General features: G+C 40.7%; 1 protein-coding gene across 1 annotated transcript; it reads left to right on the top strand.

Annotated features, from left to right (window-relative positions):
* Positions 1-1165: 1165 nt before the first annotated feature.
* On the top strand, positions 1166-20411 carry LOC309575171 (protein mono-ADP-ribosyltransferase PARP14-like; the record flags this gene model as incomplete). The annotated part of the gene is made up of 17 exons (XM_082285449.1): positions 1166-1364; positions 2901-3040; positions 3131-3164; positions 4216-4452; positions 5000-5236; positions 6212-8448; positions 8968-9192; positions 9420-9641; positions 10084-10147; positions 11129-11278; positions 12403-12465; positions 14113-14280; positions 14403-14609; positions 14700-15308; positions 15845-15990; positions 17339-17513; positions 19126-20411. 17 exons carry the CDS (start codon positions 1166-1168, stop codon positions 19413-19415), a joined length of 5403 nt encoding a protein of 1800 aa, XP_082141575.1. The 3' UTR covers positions 19416-20411.
* Between the last annotated feature and the right edge of the window lie 883 nt (positions 20412-21294).

The raw sequence follows: 21294 nt of genomic DNA, 5'->3' as shown, positions 1-21294 counted from the left end.
AGGGGACCAAGAATCATTGAATAGGCTGAATTGGAAGGACCTACAAGGATCATCAAGTCCAGTTCCTGACCCTGCATAGGACATCCCTCAGCGTCACACCATGTGCCTGAGAGCATTGTCCAAATGCTTCCTGAATGCTGTCAGGCATGGTGCTGTGACCACTTCCTTGGGGAGCCTGTGCATAGCCACCCTCTGACTGAAGAACTTTTTCCTAGTATCCAACCTCAATCTCCCCTGACACAACTTGTTCCACCCCAATCTTCTTCCTCTGGCAGCAATGATGCAAAACGTGGAATATGCAAAAATTTTCTTAAGGAACCATGTTCTTTGGTGTTTGATCTTTGTACACGTTCAAGTGTAATCAACAAGAAAGGAGATTTCATCCATGAATAGCAGATTCAGAAACAGATAGCAGCTAGCAAGTAAGCTCTAACTGATGTCCAGGTGTTAGATTACTTGTTAGTAGAATTGCCTTGTTAAGATTTAGGGCTCAACATGTTTCTGTGATTTGAGACTTAGGGGGAGGTTAACAAAGCTTGGGAAGAAGGATTTACCACTGATAGCAGACACAAAGAATGCAGAATTTACAGGCCACAAGGACATTTGGCAAAAACCCCAAGATAAGGAAGAAACTAACAAAGACAACTCAGCAAGTGTGTTGAAAGATAGAATACTAATTAATAAGAGAACTAAGTTACATGTAGCCAATGAACATTAATGCCTTCTTTTTTGCTAAAATGTACAAAGAGTGAAAAAGTTATGGCAGTCGCCGTGCTGGCTTTGTGGATTTGCCACCCAGCCCCCCTTTCTGTGGAGAACTGTGGATGAATCAAATGCCCCGACTGTGTGTGTGGATTGGCCTCTTGCGCACAGGCTGGAAGAACCTCGCTTGGGACAACAGCGAGACGGGCTGCCAGCCCCCGGCACAGGAGCAGCCAGGGCATTTGAGAAGGTGATGGATGTGCTTTGGATGTCCTCGGGGGAGAGGAGCGTAAGGGCGCGGGTGTGAAGCTGTGCCCGGAAGGCCCGAGGGGCCGGCCTGGGGCAGGTGTGCGGCGATAGGCGGCAGACACAACAGCCCCGTGCCTGCCGGGAAAAGCCGCGCCCTTGGGGCAGGGGAATCGAAAGCGATAACGCAGCGGGGAGAGGAGACGCCGGGGCAGCCATGGAGGGGCAGCGCCCGTGCTCCTTCCCACTGCTGGTGCGAGGGGACTGGGGCCCCGCCGAGCCGCCGCCTGCGCTCAGGAAGAAGCTGCTCTGCTACTTCCAGAGCCAGAAGCGCTCGGGCGGCGGCGAGTGCGAGCTGCGGGCCGGCACCGGGATCGGGACTGGGCACATCCTCGTCTGCTTCGCCCGCCCCGAGGGTGAGCGGCCGGGCCGGGAGGGTCGGGGTGAGGGGACCCGGCGAGGGCAGGGGCCGGGACATGGATTAGTGTGTGGGCTCTCTGCGGCGGTGCTGGGGTCGTAACTCACAAGTCTAAACTTCCTGCAAATTAAAAGATATGTTCTAACTTAGCTGTTGCATACGATGTAATAATATATCCCGCCTAGTACGTGATGTGCAGTATCTATAGTATGTAATATGTTGTATACATCCCCTACTGTGCAATATAGAGTAGATAGTATGTTAACATGGTGTGATTCATGCGGATGTCCTGTGCAGCTCCAAAATTTAGATTCGATTATCTTTTTGGGTCCTTTCTGACTCAGGATATGGTATTTACTTAAATGTATGCTTAGATTTGATGCTTAGTACTAGCCTCTGGATTATGTTTGGCATAAAGGCTGTAAGCTAGTAAATATATCCCTGCAGGAACATATTCATACATATTCATCTTGATGCACAGTAGTATTCTCTAGACTGCACTCGGAATGGTAAAGCTTATGTTAATCTAACAATTAGATTAGTTACAGATATATATATATAAATATTACATCTATAACATGCACATATTTTTATAAACTTGCAGCAGAGTGGAAAGGATTTAGCTGCAGTTGGGTTAAATGTATATGTACACAGGCACGTATATGCAGAAACACACAGGTACACCCACATACCTATATACAATTTTTCTTTTTCTTGCTTTAACATGCTTCCCAGTTGCTGGCTCTCCCGGCTGGTAAGTTCAGGACATACAGACCCAAGCCATTTCGGCACTGTCAGGAAGAGGATGTTCAAGGCGTGGGGCTGGTACCGGGACTCCCCGGGTACCGCTGTGGAACACATGCTAGAGCCGAGTTTTGCATCTCTGGCGGTTTTTCGCAGGAGTACTGTCCTCTCCTGTTTTTCCGGGTTTTTTTTAAGGAAAAACGCCTGTGCATACTGTGTCACTGTTATGAGTTTAAAGCTCTTTCATTTCGCGGGACAGTGTATCTGTACATCCTTGTTCCGACCAAGGCGAGGTTAACTTCTCCAGGAGGCAGGAGGAGCACAGCCAGCTGCCTGGGGATATTCGATCCCGCTCCAGCCATGCGCTGCGGGCACGGAAGGAGAGGGAGTTCTTCCGGGGTTTTGCTTAGTGTGAGGTCGGATGAGCAACGTGAATCGCTCGCCTGTGTTGCACAGTCTGTTGTTATCAGTATTGGTGTTGTTCATGCTCGTTTTTCTTACTTCGTTGCTGTTTGTAGTCAATTGTTCTCATCTCATCCTGTAATCCTTGACGTTTACGTGCCTTCAGTTCTCTCCATCCTGCCACGGCGCGGGGAGGGGGGAGGAAGGGAAAAGGGGAGAAGGGAAGTGAGCAAGCGGCGAGGTCTGGCGTGTTTCAATGGAAACAATAAATTGCAGACTACCATTCCTAAATCGCGACGGTGTCATAATGTAGTGGTGGGAAAGTGCCATGCCATGTAAAGCTGGTTTTCCATTCAGATTTTCTCACGGCTTTTTTGGTTTTATTTAGTCAAGCAACGAGTTCTTGCAAGACATTCTCATCAGTTGCATTTGGGAGGAGAAAGAAAATTGAGGTTGATTGTCACAGAGCCTGAAACAGCACTAGCTACTGGAGCGGAGACATTTGAAGAAAAATTGGTTCCCACAAAGGTGAACAAAAATTGTAATCCTAACCAGAGCTTTGAAATAGTGGTGAGAGTGTCTAATCTGTCACTGATATTGGCTATTACTTTATTTTAGGCTTTGGATGCCATGAGCAACCTTCAAACCAAAGGTAAAATGTTATTCATCACTCTGTGTGCTGATTCTTCATAAAACAAAAATGTTGGTGCTTTTCTCCACACATGACTCCAGTTCTCCAAGTTGTCATATATGTTTTTTAGTTATACTAGAGAGGAACCTGAAAATCTTCAGATGCTGCTCTCAATTGTTTTGTTGGGTCAGCCTGGCTTTCGGTATTTTCTTCATTGGACAGAGTGGAGCAGATGATTCCTGCAGCAATCTAGAAATTAGTAACTAACATCTGCAGAGCTCTTGCTTCTTGTTTCGTTTTCTTCTTGTTTATGGTGGTAGGCCTTCAAAGGCAGCTATCTTCTGGAAATGTTATGGGTTTGGTATCAGTTGTTGTACCTTGGTGAGCAGGCAGAGCCAGCCTGTTGCTCATTCCAGTTCAGAGGTTCTCTCACACCTCCACCCTCATCTCTCTGCAAAGCTGGAGATGTGTTTGCCTCTGGCAGACACTGGACTTCTGGGGTACTCAGTGGGCACCTCTGTTATATTTTCTGTTTGCAAAATTTTGTTGCATCCCTGTCAACCCTCTGTGCACGTGGGCCCTCCAGCGCTGTCATGCTGCACTGATGGCAGGGCACAGTGGTCATCAGGAGGCTTTACCTCAAGTAATGCAGAGCTACTGGTGGCCTATGGATGTCCTGAGCTATGTTCAGGCTTGTTTTGCCTGCACCTGGGCTAAGAAACAGATGCAGAGGCTGCAAGGTCTCTCTCAACCCTTACTGACACCTGAGCAGCTGTGGCCTCTTATCTCAATGGATTTTAGTTTGGTTTAGTTTAGTCTCTGACTCAGAGACATACCAGTGACCTTGGACGTGTTTACTCATCCCTGTTCTTGTGCCCCAAAGAAGCTGCCTGCAGAATATTGCATCTGGGTTGGTTTGGATCTCAAAATGTCCAGAGGTACCCTGCAGTATTTGTTTGGTTACCAATCTCTTTTCTTGGGGAAGGAAAGGAGAGAAAGGGTAAGAAGAATCTGTTTATTCCAGGAAATGTGTACTAACATTTTATGTGGCTTATTTATCTTTCTGCTGCAGATGATACAAAAGCCTTGAAGAAAGCAGAGAGTTTTGTTCCAAACAGTGAACTCCAGGAGGAAGCTGACTCTGCAGAGGCCTCACCTTCAGTGGTGTTTGAGAACATAAAGACATGCAGTCCAAACTGCTTACAGATGCTGGTGGAGAACATCAGCGGCTTGAGTGTAGATGCTGACTTTACTGTTGAACTGATACCTGAAATAAATGTTGCTGTAGCTACCTTTATAAAAAGTATTGGTAAGACAGGATGACACCATTATTAATTTCCATGTATATGTATGAGTAATAGCTTTCAGAGCTTGATTCCTCTCCCATTAGAGGTCCAGACTGTTTTAAAAAAGTACCCAGATTGCAGTCTCTCAAGAAAGATGCCTTATATACAGCTCCACAAAAGTGCCCGTGATCCAGATGTTACACTGAAAAAGGAAAAATCTGGCATCTTTATTGAAATTGGATAAGAATACTTTGTTGTTTCTGTCTTGTTTTGGGTTAGATGAAGAAGAATTAGAAGTGCACTGAGTTTGGAGATTATATAAAGTCTCCTTTAGAGAAGACATACACTTATGAGATGGGAACAGAAACATACTGGTAGTGAATAGCAGAGAGTAACATGGTTGTGTGCTTTTCACCTTTTTTATTGCAACACAAAGTTATGTGGCACCAGAGACCATTTTGTTCCAAATACAGGGAGTAGACTCTGCTCATGTCTCTGCCTGAAGTGATAACCAGGGCTGATAATGACACAGGAAAATACAGTCCGTTCATACTGCTCTTCTGCTTACAGATACTAAGGAATTTGTCCAAAAATGTTCACAAGACAAGAGAGTTAGAGAATTCAAAATTACTGCCAGGCTTCTTGAATTGACACAGGCCATCAAGGCTGAAAACCTACCAGACAGCATTTCCACAGACTACCTCACAGTGTACTTTGAGAGTGCGCGGAGCGGAGGGGGGCCCGTGTCAGATGTCCAGCTCTTCCCCACGGAAAACTCGGCCATCATTACTTTCTGTGACCACAAAGGTAACACTGTCCTTTGCCTGACCAAGGTGCTCACAGGCAGATGACCCACAAGAAAGTTACTGCAAATGTGGGCATTAGGAGAAGCCTGGCTTTCTCTCACTGAAGTCAGTGTACACTGTCCTGTTCCTGGGAAGTGCTCTGGGTGTAGAAATACTGCTGCATGTCTAGGACTTCAGAACCTATTGGGGCTTTTGTTTTGTTTGTTTATTTTCTTCTGTTACCAGAGATTCATTTTAATACCTGCCTTGTGCATGGGTTCTTCTCACTGGTGTTTTTTCTCCATTTGCAGTGGATTTTATCTGCAATACCAGATTAATTGTATTTGTAGGTAGAGGATCTGTCAATGACTTCAGCTTGCACAGTTAACTTTCAGAAACTAAGGTCAGATATCTTCATTGTCAGGGAAGAACAGAGCTAAAGAACAATCTTGTTACTATTCCTTGCATTCCTTGAATCACTCTCCAGTTTTTGTGCCAGTGCAACTTCTGGTAAATAACTGTGTTTGGAGACTCCTGGCTTAGTAAATTTACTTTGAGATAAAAGTTTTAAAATGTAATTTGGATCATTGTAATGGGGTTTTAAGTTCCTGAAAACATTATCATTTCTTTGCTTAGTCCATTCCAACAAAAACAGAAAAAAAAATGCACTGGCACAAAGAGTTTTATTTTAAGTTGAGGGTAAGGAGTACTTCATAGTAGTATGTTGATATGGCCTTGCTCTGTGATGGAGTTTCCTTGGGAAACAAGCAGGGTGTAGCTCTGCACGGGAATGCAGATATGAGCATATTTACCAAACAAGTTGGAGCCAAGCCTTTTATCTTGTCCTGTACAGTATAGTTTGGAAATCAGAAAGATGTAAAAATAGCATTTTGAAGAGAAAGAAAAAGAAAAGGAAAATCAGTGTAATAGCTCTGAGAACAAAGACATTTGCTTGATTTGAAGCTAATGTTATGTGTATGTTTGCACTAACTTCTAGATCTAACCACGGTCCTGGGAAAGCAACATTTACTGGAACAGATGCTGATTTCTGTGCATCCATATTATCACTCCCTGGGAATGGCTCTCTATGGAAAAGAAAGACCAGCTGTCAAGATGCCAGACCCCATTAGGGTGCCACTAGACCTGTATGTATGGCAGTTTTTACAAAAGCATGCCAATCTGACCCAAGACATAAACCAGGAAATGGCAGTTTGCCATTGTGAGCTCAAATGGCCCCAGGCAGACTGTGCAAACCCAGAAGTTATGTTGTGCCCATCACCATCTCTCTGCAAGCAGAAAAATCCAATGATGAAGTTGCTCAAGACATGGCAGCAAGATGCTTCCACTGAGTTCTCGCGTATCATGGCACGTTACATAGCTATAAAATGTAAAGTCAATTCATCGGGTTGGGAAGGTGTGAAAAACAGGTTGTTGAAAGATGGTTCTCTGATCATAACTGATATTTCTGAGGAGATGGTGGTGATTGCAGGGAACAGAGCAGCAGTGGACAATGCAGAGAAAGAAGTGAGGGAATGCATGAAGCAAAGTGAAAGGGAAAAACAGAGCATAGAAATTTCTGTGTCAGTGATTCCAGGGAAGTATGCTGTGCTGCACAATGCTGGGTTAGAAGGGAATATTCAGAAGGAATATCCATGCCTGAAGATCTTTTATGATGACCAAAAAAAGACTGTTCAGCTGTGCGGATTACCTGCAGAAGTATATAAAATCAAAGCTGACTTACTGGAAAAGGTATTGAGTATGCCATGTACATCAGTTACCATTGATCCCCATGTTTTCCACTATCTACGGTGTGTAGATAATAAAAAAATGTCAGATATGTTATTCATTAGGGAAAAAATTAATACTTTTTATGAACTTCAGGATGATACTGTCTTGCTATATGGAGATGCTCCCAAAGATCTTCTAGAAGCAGAAAAGCAAATAAAAACAGGTTTAAAATACGAGTGCATCAATGTGGAAGATGGTGAAGTCATTAAAAAGGATCAGTGGAAGAGTCTTCTTCTCTCCTTGCTCAAGACATATAATTCTTCCCAGGAAATTGTCATCACTTGGCAAACTGTTGGAAAAGAAAATAAAATTATTATTGCTGGCTTTTCTAAGGCTGTAACAGAGGTTTATCAGAGACTTAATGATTTTGTAGATAGCAACACAATCGTGGAAAAAGTAATTCTAGCTAATTCAGTGGTGATAGTGCAGTTTGTAGAGAGGGAGAAATCTGGTGTTTGTGAAGAATTGAAGAAGAAAGGTGTGACAGTATGTTTTGACACCAAGACACCATGTATTTCCCTGAGGGGACCAAGAACAAAAGTGCTAGAAGCATTCACCATGTTTGAAAAATTTGTCTCATCCCTTTACTCAAAGAATGTGCCAATTGATAAACCAGGTGCAAAAGAGTTCTTCACTGAGAGGAAAGATTTATGTATTTTAGAGGCAAAGCAGAAGTTTAGCTGTTTCATTAGGATTAAGGAAGAAGAAGAACAGAAGGGTGGAGAAGTTGGTGATAAAGTGAAAAGAAAGGTCTACTATGAAAAAAACCTGCCAGGTGGAATTGTGGTAGGAGTGTATAAAGGTAACTTGTGCAATTACCCTGTTGATGTTGTGGTGAATGCATCTAATGAAAACCTAAAACACATCGGTGGCCTTGCTGATGCGCTGTCAAGAGCGGCTGGCCCAGCACTGCAGGAGGAGTGCGATGAGCTGGTGAGGAAGCACGGGAATTTGCAGCCCGGCTGCGCAGTGATCACGGGCGCCGGGAAACTGCCCTGCAAGAACGTCATTCACGCTGTTGGGCCCAGGTGGAGCAATGAGGAATCACAAAAGTGCACGGGGTTGCTAAAAAAGACAGTGAAAAAATGTCTACAACTAGCTGAAATATACAATCATCGTTCCATAGCTCTGCCTGCTATAAGCGGAGGGATTTATGGCTTTCCACCGCAGATGTGTGCAGATTCAATTGCATCATCCATCAAGGAGACCTTGGAAGAATTCATGGAGGACAGCAGTTTGAAGGAGGTTCATGTCGTGAGTAATGCAGAAGAAATCATTCAGGTTCTGAGTGAGACAGTAAAAAAAGTATTTTCAGCTAAATCATTCTCCCCACAATGGCTGAAGCAAAAAAAAAGCCAGGAGAAGAGAAAAGGGGATCTGAACATGGTTATAACAAAAGAAGGACTTCGCATCCAAGTGGAGAAGAAAAATGTTCAGGAAGCCACGGTAGGTCTTTCCTTTTCTGACTCCTTTCTAACTTGATGGTAAGATCTTTCAGTTCTTTCAATTTTAATGAAAAAGGATGGGACAGTAGGTTTTACAAGCGCTTGCTACATAAGGAAAGATCAGCTGTGTGCTAGCTAAACAAGGACGCAAGCTTGCAAAACTTGAGTGTAGAGTGAGATCTGTCACTGCAGCCATTTCTAGAGGGCAGCTGTGAATTTCAGGGTGTTTCATTCTCAGCTAGGTCTTGTTCATTTTCCAGATCCAAGGCCAATATGTAAAAGATTTTGCTTTTTTTTCCTAAAGGGGAAATTCTAAAGTACTTCCTAACAGTATTTGTATGATCTGTAGCTATCTTGGTTGGATATTAGGGGAAATGGGTACCTGTCTGGGCTGCTGCTTTGGGTATCTACTGGCATCTTGTTCCTTTTGCTGTGTGTTGCTTTGGTAGGGCTTTTAATCTTGGTACATATTTTTGGTTGAATTCTGGCTGTAGCTATTTTCTTTGTAATCTTGTTGCAGACAGATGTTGTCGTCAACAGCGTTGGCACAGATCTGAAGTTTGGCGTGGGGCCTCTTTGCAAAGCCTTGCTGGAAAGAGCTGGACCAGCTCTCCAAGATGAGTTTGACACCAAAACACAAAGTCAGGTTGCTGGTCCTGTAGTCTGCACCAGTGGATGTGCTATGGCCTGCAAGGCTGTGTTTCATGCCATACTACCCAAGTGGAATGGAGGACAGACAGAGAAGGTATATTTTAATTATTAACCCACCCCCAGCTACATACTTATTTGGGATCTGCCCTGAAATTTCAGGTTTTAACATAGTTATTTTAGATGACTTGACTCCATTTTCTTCTGTTGGAGTGACCTTAAAGATGCCTTGATGAACTCAGAGCTGCTTGTCATACCAGTTTCTTTGGAGCTAATAATAAATGATGCCTTTAGAAAAAAAAGTATCTTTGCTGTGTTTTACAGGTCCTAGAAGATGTAATCAATTTCTGCTTGAAGAAAACGGAAGAACTTGGACTGAAATCGATCACTTTCCCAGCTATTGGGGCTGGAGGATTTGGATTTCCTAAAATAATTGTTTCTAAGTTGATGTTTGATGTGGTATTCAGGTTCAGTAGTAGTCACACTTGCAAGAATCTCCAGGAAGTTCATTTTCTCTTGAACCCAAAAGATCTTGATTGCATTCAGGTAGTTCTTCTCAAGACAAAGCTGTTTTTGTAACATACTGCTGTAGTTACACTTTAATAATCTGTTTTACTTAACTGCTTTCTACGGGAATAATTTGGCACTTTCTTACTGCAGTGGGCCAGTGACAATGAGATGTCTTTCCAGTGTCTCTGAAATACAAACTCTCAGCAAGCAGAAGCTGCAGACAAAATTGGCCTTGCTGCTGGCACTGTAAATGCTTGTAGATGCTCCCTTATCTTTTGACGGAGGAGTTCTAGCAATGCAGAGATATCCTTTATCACACTGTCCACCACTGGGTCTTTCACTGTTATTAATGACACTTAAATATGACTGTAAAGTGTGTCAGGTGCCTCAGCAAGAGCTACATGACAACATTAATTATAGAAACATTCAGTGTAAATACTGTGAAATACTATCTTGGGTACTTTTTTTCTCTCCTTAGGCTTTTACCACTGAACTAGAACATAGGGCAGATGAAAGTTGCAATGCCACAGCAGCACAGCCAAGTAAGTTTTGTAGGGATAGGAGGTGGGACATGGGGGAGAATGTAAATGCTGTTAAGTGGTTTTATATGTATGGGGAAACAGAAGAAATACCATCAGGGAAGAGGGCATTTTTTTTCCTCCTAATGGACTTGCATTCTTAAATGTCATTTGTAAAATTCTCAGGGAGGAATTTCTTTTGTTGAGGGCATGGTCAACTCTCAGTGAGGCCAGTCTTATCATAACAAAGAGGAGACACAGTAGTTTGTCCTGCTCAAAGGATATAAGATCTTGCTCTCACTTGGCCAAATGAGCCATAAATAACATGTATTCTTGTACTTTTAATCTCCTACATATATATACACACACACATATATATACACACACATATATATAGTGGATCATTTCCTTTCCATTAGTTAATTGACAATAGTGGGACACAATAGCCAAAATGTGAGTGTACTGCATCAAGGGCAGAGGCTTATTTGTAAGGATATAAAGCTCTTCTGCCTCAGTTGCTGAGTATCAGAGAGATGAAGTTAAGAGTGGGCAGATAAAACATGAGTTAGATAAGTTTAGACTAGAAGAAATGAACAGTTTTGTATCCATGAAGGCAAATATGAAATAACTTACAAAAGGGATGTGATCTGTTCTCCATTACTGGCAACACTTTAACTGCATGCTCCATTTCTTGTAAGAATTAGTTCAGGAAACTGTTACAGAGCTGGTCACATCAGATAAACCCTGAAGGCATTTTCTGAATTCATATTGCATAAATTTACAGGAGTAGAAATGGTTTCACTTCCACACGATTTAAACAGGAAGAATACTGTGCCTCCCAGCTTTCAGAAATGGAATAAAGAGAAAAGCAGAGACACTCTACATCCATCAAACTGATCTAGAGCATATTCCTTAAAAGGATAAGTAGAAGTTTTGATCAGTGGAAGAGAATAACACTCCAAACTGAAGGAGAAGTGATTTAATGTATTTTTCTTCCCCTTGCAGATTTCATTAAGCCTGTTCCTACTGAAATATTGGCAGCTAATGAAATGAAGATTGGTTCCATCACACTCCAAGTAATTGGGGGAGATATTACCATGGAAGATACAGAGGTTATTGTAAACTTAGCAAATTCATCATTTGATGCCAAAACAGGTATTCTATTGAATACGTAGTTCCTTAGCAATAAATCTGGGCTACTTTTTAGAAAGGGGTACAGATGATGCCTTAGGTTTTAACCTTTATATTTTTCAAATTCTGCACTGCTTGGTGTGTGACTCTGAAGTTTCTTGTAGCCTGTTAATTTCTGCTCTCTCATGCTAGGTAGACATAACAAAGCCTCTCTGGGCCTGCTCTCCAAGGACACCAAGACTGTCCTAGGGCAAAAGTATAAACCAAAGAGCCACTAAGGGGGGGTAAGCTGAGGGGAAAACCGAAGCTTTATTTGGAGAATTAACCCTGCTATGCAAATGAACCAAACCTATAAAAGGGTAAAGAACTCGTGACTTGTGGTCCATCTTGAGGTCCACCTTGGCAGTAGCCTCTGGCCCCAGGGTGTACCTTTGAAGGCCTTTCAAACAAATATCTACTTTTATTCCCTTACTCCTGTCTAGTCTCTGCTTCTAGGAGTCCTCTTAAGGCATCACAGGAAAGAATTGTCCACAAGGGAAACTTTTATGAAGTGTTTTTCAGATGACAGATAGAGAGTTGTGATTAGTCAGGAAATAGATCTTAAACAGGTTTTTTTACACGTCCTGTATATTTGATTTCATTTCCAAACAGAAGGCATCTGACCAGGTTTTTCTTGCTTAAAACCAAAAAATGCTTAAATAAAAGGGGATTTTTAGATTAAGTATAATTCTGAAAAAATGCTCTTATCCTAAAACGTTTCACTGTAAGACAAAGCCCTGGTTAAGTAAAGTGCTCTGTAAGAAGCAGAGGGTTTTGACATGGTGAATTATAAGCATGAAAGGTACCAAATGATATAGTTCAAAGCCATTGGAGAGTTTGGTGAAGGGCATACAGGTTTGGCTAGTGAAACTATGAAGTAGGAGTTGTTCTTAATGACTTGTATTCAGCAGTGAAGGAAATGTTCTCTCTGCAGCCAGTACAGTGTGTCATGGACAGTACTTAGGGAAACTGTCAAAGTTTTGAACTTTGTGGTATCTTGCCATACAAGAATTTAGGGTATGTGTAGAGTACAGAAGTTGGGTAGAGTTTTAAGTAGAGATAGTTAAGGTGACTTAATGAACATGTGTGCTTTTCTTGTGTGATTTAAGGGGTCTTCAAAGCAATTATGGATGCTGCTGGTTCCCAGGTAGCAGACGAATGTGCTCAGTATGGTATGTTAAAGCATACTATTTTTTTTTATTAATGCTTTTTGTTGTTATCATCCTCTCTGAAAACTTGAAGTTGTTTTATAATTCTCTACTCTGATGACATAATTATTTTATCTGAAAAACACAGCTTTCACTTTTAGGAACTTTGAAAATCCCTGTTCTCGTTTTGACACATACATTGAAAATTTTTCTAATCACAGTTGTTTAGCAACAACTAAAACATCAGTGTGTTACACACTTTATTCTCATACTGGATCCAAAACATAGGCCTGTACTGGCTACTAAGAAGAAAATTAACTGTATCCCTGCTGAAATCAGGACAACCCTGATCCTAAGTTCCTCTGTAGTCTGCATTCTGCCAGACCAGTAGAGCAGTAAAATTCCAGCTCACTGTGGTTGGCCACTACAAGCATAGAAAGGGACATTTTAGATGCATAAACAAAATGCGCCTGCTCTAAGTCTGGAAATTGTCTTTCAAGATGGAGTTTCCTGGATTTTTTTCCCAGCCTTTTGCTCTGTAGGAACTTCTGTACAAACACACATATATCATTAACTTCAAATCAAGCAAATACCTCTGTTCTCAGAACTATTACACTGATTTTCCTTTTCTTTTTCTTTCTCTTCAAAATGCTATTTTTACATCTTTCTGATTTCCAAACTATACTGTACAGGACAAGATAAAAGGCTTGGCTCCAACTTGTTTGGTAAATATGCTCATATCTGCATTCCCGTGCAGAGCTACACCCTGCTTGTTTCCCAAGGAAACTCCATCACAGAGCAAGGCCATATCAACATACTACTGTGAAATACTCCTTACCCTCAACTTAAAATAAAACTCTTTGTGCCAGTGCATTTTTTTTCTGTTTTTGTTGGAATGGACTAAGCAAAGAAACGATAACATTTTCAGGAACTTAAAACCCCATTACAATGATCCAAATTACATTTTCATTTAATGTACAAAATATTATTCAGAAAATCCTGAGAGTCATAAGAAAATAACCTGGCAGATAAACCTTTTTATCAAAGTAAATTTATCAGCCTGATCTCAGTGCTTGCAGAGCATCTCACAGTCATTACCTTTGTGATCTGTGAGGTGGTCTGGAACTCTGTGCTCATCAATCCATTCATCCTCACAATATGACTGCATTTTGTAAGCAAACATGAGTGCTCTGAGAAATCACAAACATCTTTTTTAAAATTCCATACCATTCTTAGATCAGTTGGACATAATCTTAATGATACTATGTTTACCACTCAGCTCTTCTGCAGAATAAAAATTTGGGCTTTCAAGGAATAAGTGGCATAAGAAAGGTTTTCACATATAAATTAATTTGGAATGCTTTTAAATAAAAGTGAGATGTATTCAAAGTCATCATAAATTCTTAAATTGCATGTAATAGGGAAATATTTTGTAGCAGAGATGTTAGGAAATTAGAAAACACATTTACGTGAATTAATTTCTCAAAGAAACCCTGCAGAGTATTTACAGAGAAAACCAGAACAAGTAAACCCACAATAAAATAGTTCACAGTGTATTTCTCTCCACTTTTTCCACTTCTCTTGTAGCACCAATATAACAAATCAATATTACCAGAAGAGATTGCAACTTTGTAAATGTTAATGTCTCCTTCTTTATCTTCTCTCTTGCAGCTGGGCGGTATCAAAGTGGCTTTATTACTACACAGGGTGGGAATCTGTTGTGCAGTAAAATCATCCATTTGATTACTGATAACCAGGTGAAGAGTCAGGTCTCCCAAGTGCTTCATGAGTGTGAACAAAGGATGTACAAATCTGTTGCCTTGCCAGCTATTGGAACAGGTTTGTGTTTTCTTGGGAAAGCAGTGGGGGCTGTGATGGGGGTAGTTCAGAAACAGACAAACTTAATACGAGTAACAGTAGACTTGCACAAAAACTGTTCACTGATATGTGCCTTTTATTAGGTCAAGCAGGACAGAGTCCAGCCAAGGTAGCTGATGAAATGTTGGATGCTATAGTGGAATTTGCAAGACAAAAATCAGTACAGCATTTACAGACAATTAAAATAGTCGTCTTCCAGCTAAATATGCTCACAGACTTTTATGAAAGCATGAAGAGAAGACAACATGCAGCTTCATCCACAATGGAATCATTGTTATCTACATTTAAATGTAAGTTGGTGTGTTTTCTGTGTGTGTGTGGGCAAATAAAACTGAAGTTCTTTTATTTACAACTACTAATTGTCATATATTTATCCACAGCCTTTTTTTGGGGCAAAAAACAATCCTCTGAGAATAAAAAGTTAATGATTTTGGAGAAGAAAGTTCATTTAGTTACATTTCAAATTTGTGGAGAAAGCCAAGAAAAGGTGGATGCAACTGAGTCCTGGATAAGGGATTTAATTTTAAAGGAACACCTTGAAAATACTGTTGCAGATGAGGCAATTGAAAGTTTTGATGAGACACAAATTGCCATTTTGGAAGATCTCCAGAGAAGACAGCAAGTCACCATTCAGCTTGAAAATAAGCTTTCTCCCCCTCAAATTAAAATTTCTGGTATTAGCAGGGATGTCTATTCCGTTTCTCTAGAAGTTCAAAGAATGATCCAACAAATTAAGTCTACTGAAGAAGAACAATCCAAGGCAGAACTTCTTTATAACCTGGTAGAATGGAGGTATCCAGGAAGGAATGATAGCTTTGTTGCTTTTGATAAACTGACAAATACACAGCTGGAGCATGCCAAACTATTTAAAAAACCATATCTGAATGTCAAAATTAACAAGAAGAACTACAAGGTGGATCTGAATACTCTAAAGGCTACTGATGACCAAGGAAAAACTATAAACCTCCAACGTGTGGCAAAAGATGAAGGTAAATGACATTTTTGTTAAATAAAAGAGCTTGAATTGTGATTATTGAATGATGATTCGGATAAATGCAAACTCGGGTGTCCCAAAGGAGTAAGGTAGTCCATAGCTTTTTTCCCTTTTTCTTTTTTTTGTTTTTTTCCTTCGCCAGCAGTTTTGAGTTTCATAATCAGTGCCAAGTATGAGTGAAGTCAGAACATCAGTTTAAGTGCAAACATTATCTGTACAAATGTGACTGGTGAGCATAGATTTCATGCTTAAATCTTACAAAGGAAGTGGTGTATGAAGAATACATAAAATTCTTCTGGGGTTTTAAAGCTTGTTTTAGTTAGATATTGATATGGGGATAATTGGACAAAATGTAAAGCCTTAATAGTGCATTACAAAACCAGCAATGTTTGGAAGAGCAAGAGTACTTGTTGAATGAAATATTGCAGAAGGTCCTGTCCTCTTAGCCCTCTCTGTGCAGGTGGTTTGTAAGATGTGGCCTGTGAAGCTGAGGTAGTTCTCTGTCATAATAATGCAACCTCTGTTTTGCAGATATGCAGTCGATAGAGCTCCCTAAGGAGTGGACAGACATGCAAAATGAACATGTCAAACTGGTGAATCTCAAGCCATCACATCCCGAATATAGAACAGTTGAGAAGATGTTTAGGAAAACATGTCCGAACTTTAATATAGAGCAGGTGATATCATATGGGGTGGGGAGGGGGGCAAATGTCAATGCTTGGGCAAGAAACATTAATATACTTTCTAAATATTTGCTTATAAGGTGTCTGAAACCCAATACACCTTTTGTATGTCAGTGTCCCCAGCACTGTACAGGATGGATATAAATCAAATCAAGTTTCCTCAGAGCTGTTCTGCCATTTCTGCCATCTAATGGTGCAAAACCAGTGACTGTCAGTCTTCAGGCTGACTCTTTGTTCAACTAATGTGGTACTCACTAGTTAATGTGGTATTTCTAATTAGGAAATTGTATATTGAAATGGAGGCGTGAGTAAATGCATTCAGAATACAGGAAAAAAACCCCAACAAAATCCTGGTAGACTGACATAAAGCTTTGGACTAATTTACACCTTCTTCCCTATCATCCCAGAGCTTTTCAGTCTTGGCTGTCAGTTTTAACCAGTGTCAATATTTGATCCTGCTTATTTAGAAGTCTGCAACACAATGCACAGAGATTTAATTGCCAGGGAGAAGATGGAATTGTTCTGAATCAAGAGAAGAGATAAACAGTAGAACATACAATCAAATTAGGAGTAAGAATAATGTGTTTAAAATTTTTCTTCCATCACAAGCTTCGATGAGCATGGGCATGGAAACACACAAAGAGAACAAAATATTAGTGTACTATAGAAAAAAATCAAGTAATGACATTATGTCTTTTTCTGTTAAAAAATGGAAAGCTGTTACAGCAATGCCTTTAAGATTATACTTTGATGCAGAGACACTGCTTCCCCTTAAGCTGTATTCACATTCTTGGTATAGGGAGCCAGCAACATCCATCCTCCCACCAAAGTGATTTTTATATAGTACTTTCTTACGGGTTGCTAAGCTACACATTAGAGGAAGCAATTTTGACTTGCAAGCTTAGATCTAGAAGAGAAACTTAAACTCAACATAATGCTATTGCTACAGTGTATCCTTTAGTGAGAAAATCATCAGTAAAGATGATTAGGATGTATAGAAAGCATCTTACGTCATTGCCTCTAGCAGTGGAACAGCTGCCTCTTTCTAGAAATGACAATGCACAGCTACCATGACTGCTGGGTACCTGGTATACTAGGCAAGACAAATGTTTACCCAAAATTACAAAGCTTGAAACTCTCTTATAAGCTGCTTTGGTTTCTGATTTTTCAGGAGGCTTACATTTTCGGTTCTTCTACCCAAACTTCACGCTAACAGAACATAGTGAAAATTGCTGTAATTCTTTCAGTTTGATTTCATTTTAATGCTTTCCTACCATGATAAATATTCATCCCTATCCTATTTATCCCTAGTATAAATATAGTTAATTTTGTAATTTTGCAGATTGAAAGAGTACAAAATCGCGTCCTCTGGCAGACATACCAATTAAAAAAAAAATTTCTCTGTAAAAAGAACAAAAGTGAAAATAATGAGAAGTTGCTATTTCATGGGACAGCTGCATCCTCATTGAGCTCAATTAACTACTATGGATTTAATCGTGGGTATGCTGGAAAGAATGGTGAGTCACTATCCAAATCAGTTAATTTCCTAGACATGTATGAGTGCTACAGGATGTCAGTGTTACAGTGCTGTCAGCACAACATGGAACCTGAATGAAATTAGAGAACACAGTAATTAACATCTCCTGAGATTAATCTGTATGGAAAGAGGAATTACCTTGTTCACTTAATCCCTTGTTGCTGGATGCCACCATATAAAGGATATCAAAAAGAGTTCACCTACTCTGAAATGAAGCCTGGGCAGCTTTTGGGAATTGTTTTGTAACATTTACCTAGAGAAAGGAACAAGGAACACTGTTCAACATCCTCTGCTGAGGTAACAGCTACTAGCTGATGGTATCTCCTCTCCTCTTAGTCAAAGACGGGTAGCAAAGCAGAAGTGCAGATACTTCTCCTGTTGCCCCCAAAGATTAGGACAGCATAAGATGCCACATCCTTACCAATTTTATGCTCACAAAATCTATGAGATTCATGATTTAATTCTTAGCCTTTAATAGTTGTTAGAGACAACTTAAATATTTAGCATAAAGATTTTCTGCATTAGTTCAAAGCTTGTTTTGTCCACTTCCTCTAGTACAGTCATGCTATGTGTATTATTTGGCAGCACTCAAAGATGAAAGACAGGATCCGAAGAAGTGGAACATGGACTGAATTGAGATGCTAGTTGATTTTAGTGGCCATGTAACCTCACTTGCAAAGTCCTTAATTTTTGCTCTTAATGTTTTCTTACTTAAGACAGAATTGTACATGCCTAGGGCTGATTTGATCTTGAGAGAGCTGGGCAGCTTAACTCAGATCTAGTTGACACTTCAGTGTGGTCTGGATCCAGAAGTAGACCTTTCTCTGTTTGGATACTCTGGAGGGTACTTGAACTGAGATTTTCTTGAATAAATGAAGCCCAGCATACACAAAATATATCAAGTTGGGCACAGGTAGGAATGGCAGCCACAACTTCTTTTTAAAACATGACCAGAGATGTAGTTTTGCTTTCCTGCTCTTTGGTAGTGTCAGGAGGTTGGATTTACTCAGGAAGCAAGAGCCCTAGATCCCCATGTCTTCTCTCTGCTGGTAGATATTGACACCTTTTCATCTCAGCTGTGATTAACAATTGGGAGGGTACACTCCCCTTCTGTCAGGCTGTGTAGCCAAGGAAAAGTATCCAAGGATCAGGGCAGACAGATAGGAAGGACCTGTCTGGCTTGAACAGCTTCTTAGCAGTGTCAGAAAAAAGAAATCTCTTTTGAACAAAGACGTGTGATTCCTCTAACTTGCTGGGAAGTGTGACTAGAAAACTATAATTACATAGTCATTTTAAGTCCAAAAGTCTGAAGAATTGCAATTTGATCGATGGCAGGCTAAACCATGCTAAACAGAGGAGCCCTTTCCTCCATAGGAAAGGGAAGTCAAAACCTGCGTGTTGATACTTACCTGGTATCTATGTGGGTTCATATTTGATTCTGATACAAAGGATTATTACTAGAATTTTGTGTTTGAACTCTAACCACATTCTTAGCCTCTGCAGTGTTAAAAAAAAAAAAAAGGAGTTTTAGTAGAGATTCTTAGGAGAATAAGAACACTAACTGTATTTGAAAATGTTGTCTTTCCTAACAGCTGCAGCCATTGGAAATGGAACCTACTTTGCTGTTCATGCGTCTTACTCTGCTCGGGATACTTACTCCATTCCAGATGTGAAAGGCCAAAAACACATGTACTTGGCTCGGGTCCTAACTGGGCAGTACTGTGGTGGGAGAGAAGGACTAAAGGCTCCACCACCAAGGAGCCCAGCAGATCCTACTGACCTGTACGACAGCGTGGTTGATGATGAGTTTAATCCAACAGTGTTTGTCATATTTAATGACATTCAGGCATATCCACAATACCTTATTACTTTCAAATACTAGAATGATCTTAATAGCCTAGAAAGTGTTAGTGCCTTTTACATGTAAGAATTTACAGGGCAATTTTTAAATTTTTTACATCTAGGTTTCTTCTTTATTGATCTATCAACATGTTTAAATATGTCTTCAAATTATCAACACAAGGACTAACACAAGCAAATATTTTAGAACATGTTATTTCAGTACTCACATTTCAAGTTCAGTTATGCAGAGATGCAGGCAAGAGCTGTGAGAACAGCTCTGACTTCTTCCTACACAAGGCAGAGGGGAGCGGTAGGAGAGGGAGCCTGTTCTGCCTTACCCGTGGCCAGCAGTAAGAAGTGTGGGGTAGGTCAGAGCACCTGTGCGTGTTCCTGTTTCCAGTATTCACCATAAAGCACCTTCTTGTGAGAATTTATTTTAAATGTTCTGTGCTGAGGGAATCCAGAAGGTTTTTTCAGTCAAAGCAGTGCTGTGATTCTAATTACCTCACCTACCAGCAGAGTTTTCAGTCATCCTTAGGTATCCACTCAGCCTTGTTGGTGCTAAAAGTCTGGAAGAAAAAGAATTCCCATATGAGCATGCACTTTGTATTTACTGTTACAACCCCCTTACCTATATGTTGGTTACCCTGGCATACTTTGGTTATTTCCTAGGTATAAGTTACTGTATTCATACCCATTTCTTAGGGGAATTCTCTACAGTCCCCCCTACTACTTCCAGCTTCCACAAAGTCATTGCTTTTGCAACTTTCAAGACTGTAAAGAAGGACTTTTAATTTTTTCTTTTCATTACTGAAGCATTAACCCTTCCATAGAATCACCAGTTTGCAGAGTCAACTACTCTACAGAGGCATAACTCAGCTCACATGCTTAAACAATCTGAAAATTTTTGAAGTTCTTAAAGTTAATGGCACTTTTACATCTTTGCAAGCTGTACTTTTAATCACCTTGCAATCTTAAAATTGCCAGTCAAAAGCCATATGCACTGTTTAATAAAGTTTCAAAGAGCTGAGTTGTTTACAACAGGAACACACTTCACTTAGAAGTGTTGCTTCACATTTGGAGTATGTTACGTTGATGCAATAAAGACTTTGAAGACAAAATGGTTTTCTTGTATTGTCTGAGTGACATGATTTGTGCATACAAATTCCAGGTGAAATTATTTTGCCTTGGTCGAAAAAAGACCCGTGCTGCAACCAGCTGCCACAATGTCTTAAAACTTCACCATGATGTTCTCATTGCCTGCAAAGAAGAAAAGGGTTTACAGCATCTGTAGATTGCAATATAAAAAATTTCTGGTTTTCACAGCAAGTGCCCATGCAGCCCTTCAGATGAATGTCCTGCATAAATTCCCATTTCAAGCAAGGCAGAGTTTTATCCACTCCTGCTTTAATAGATTTTGCTCCCTGTGTAAAGGTGAGGATGCTTTTCTCCTCTCTCTGCTTTTTGGGTGCTTTTCTGTGTCATGGAGACACTTCAGCAGCCAGAGTAACTGGGTTTAGCTGAAAGCACCAGCTATCCACCAGCTTCTCCGATTGCTGTCACCAAGCAGCCGGGTAAGCCAGGACATGGTGATTTCTATTTGTGTGGCCATCTTTATACCTGAACACCTTGGAAAGCAGGAGGAGCTGCAAGATGAAGGACTACAAAAACCCAGATACCTTTTATCAGTGGTGGTGGTGGTAAAAGTTTCTCCAGTTGTTTCCCTACTGGAAACTTGGGGATACCCTGTTGTACTGTGTTTGTGGACTGAGAAGCTGGAAGAAGGCCGTGTTGTGTACAAAAAATGAAATCCCAGGCTCAAAAGGAGTTGGGGGTGCTGTTTGACAGATGGCTGTATATGAGCCAGTGTGTGCCCAGGTGGCCAGGAAGGCTAATGGCATCCTCCTGGCTTGTACCAG

The sequence above is a fragment of the Coloeus monedula genome (genome assembly GCF_965178545.1).
Source record: "Coloeus monedula genome assembly, chromosome: 7".
In the NCBI taxonomy this organism is placed as follows: Eukaryota; Metazoa; Chordata; class Aves; order Passeriformes; family Corvidae; genus Coloeus; species Coloeus monedula.
The sequence above is the reverse complement of the archived record's forward strand: the minus strand, read 5'-3'. Positions and strand labels throughout refer to the sequence as shown.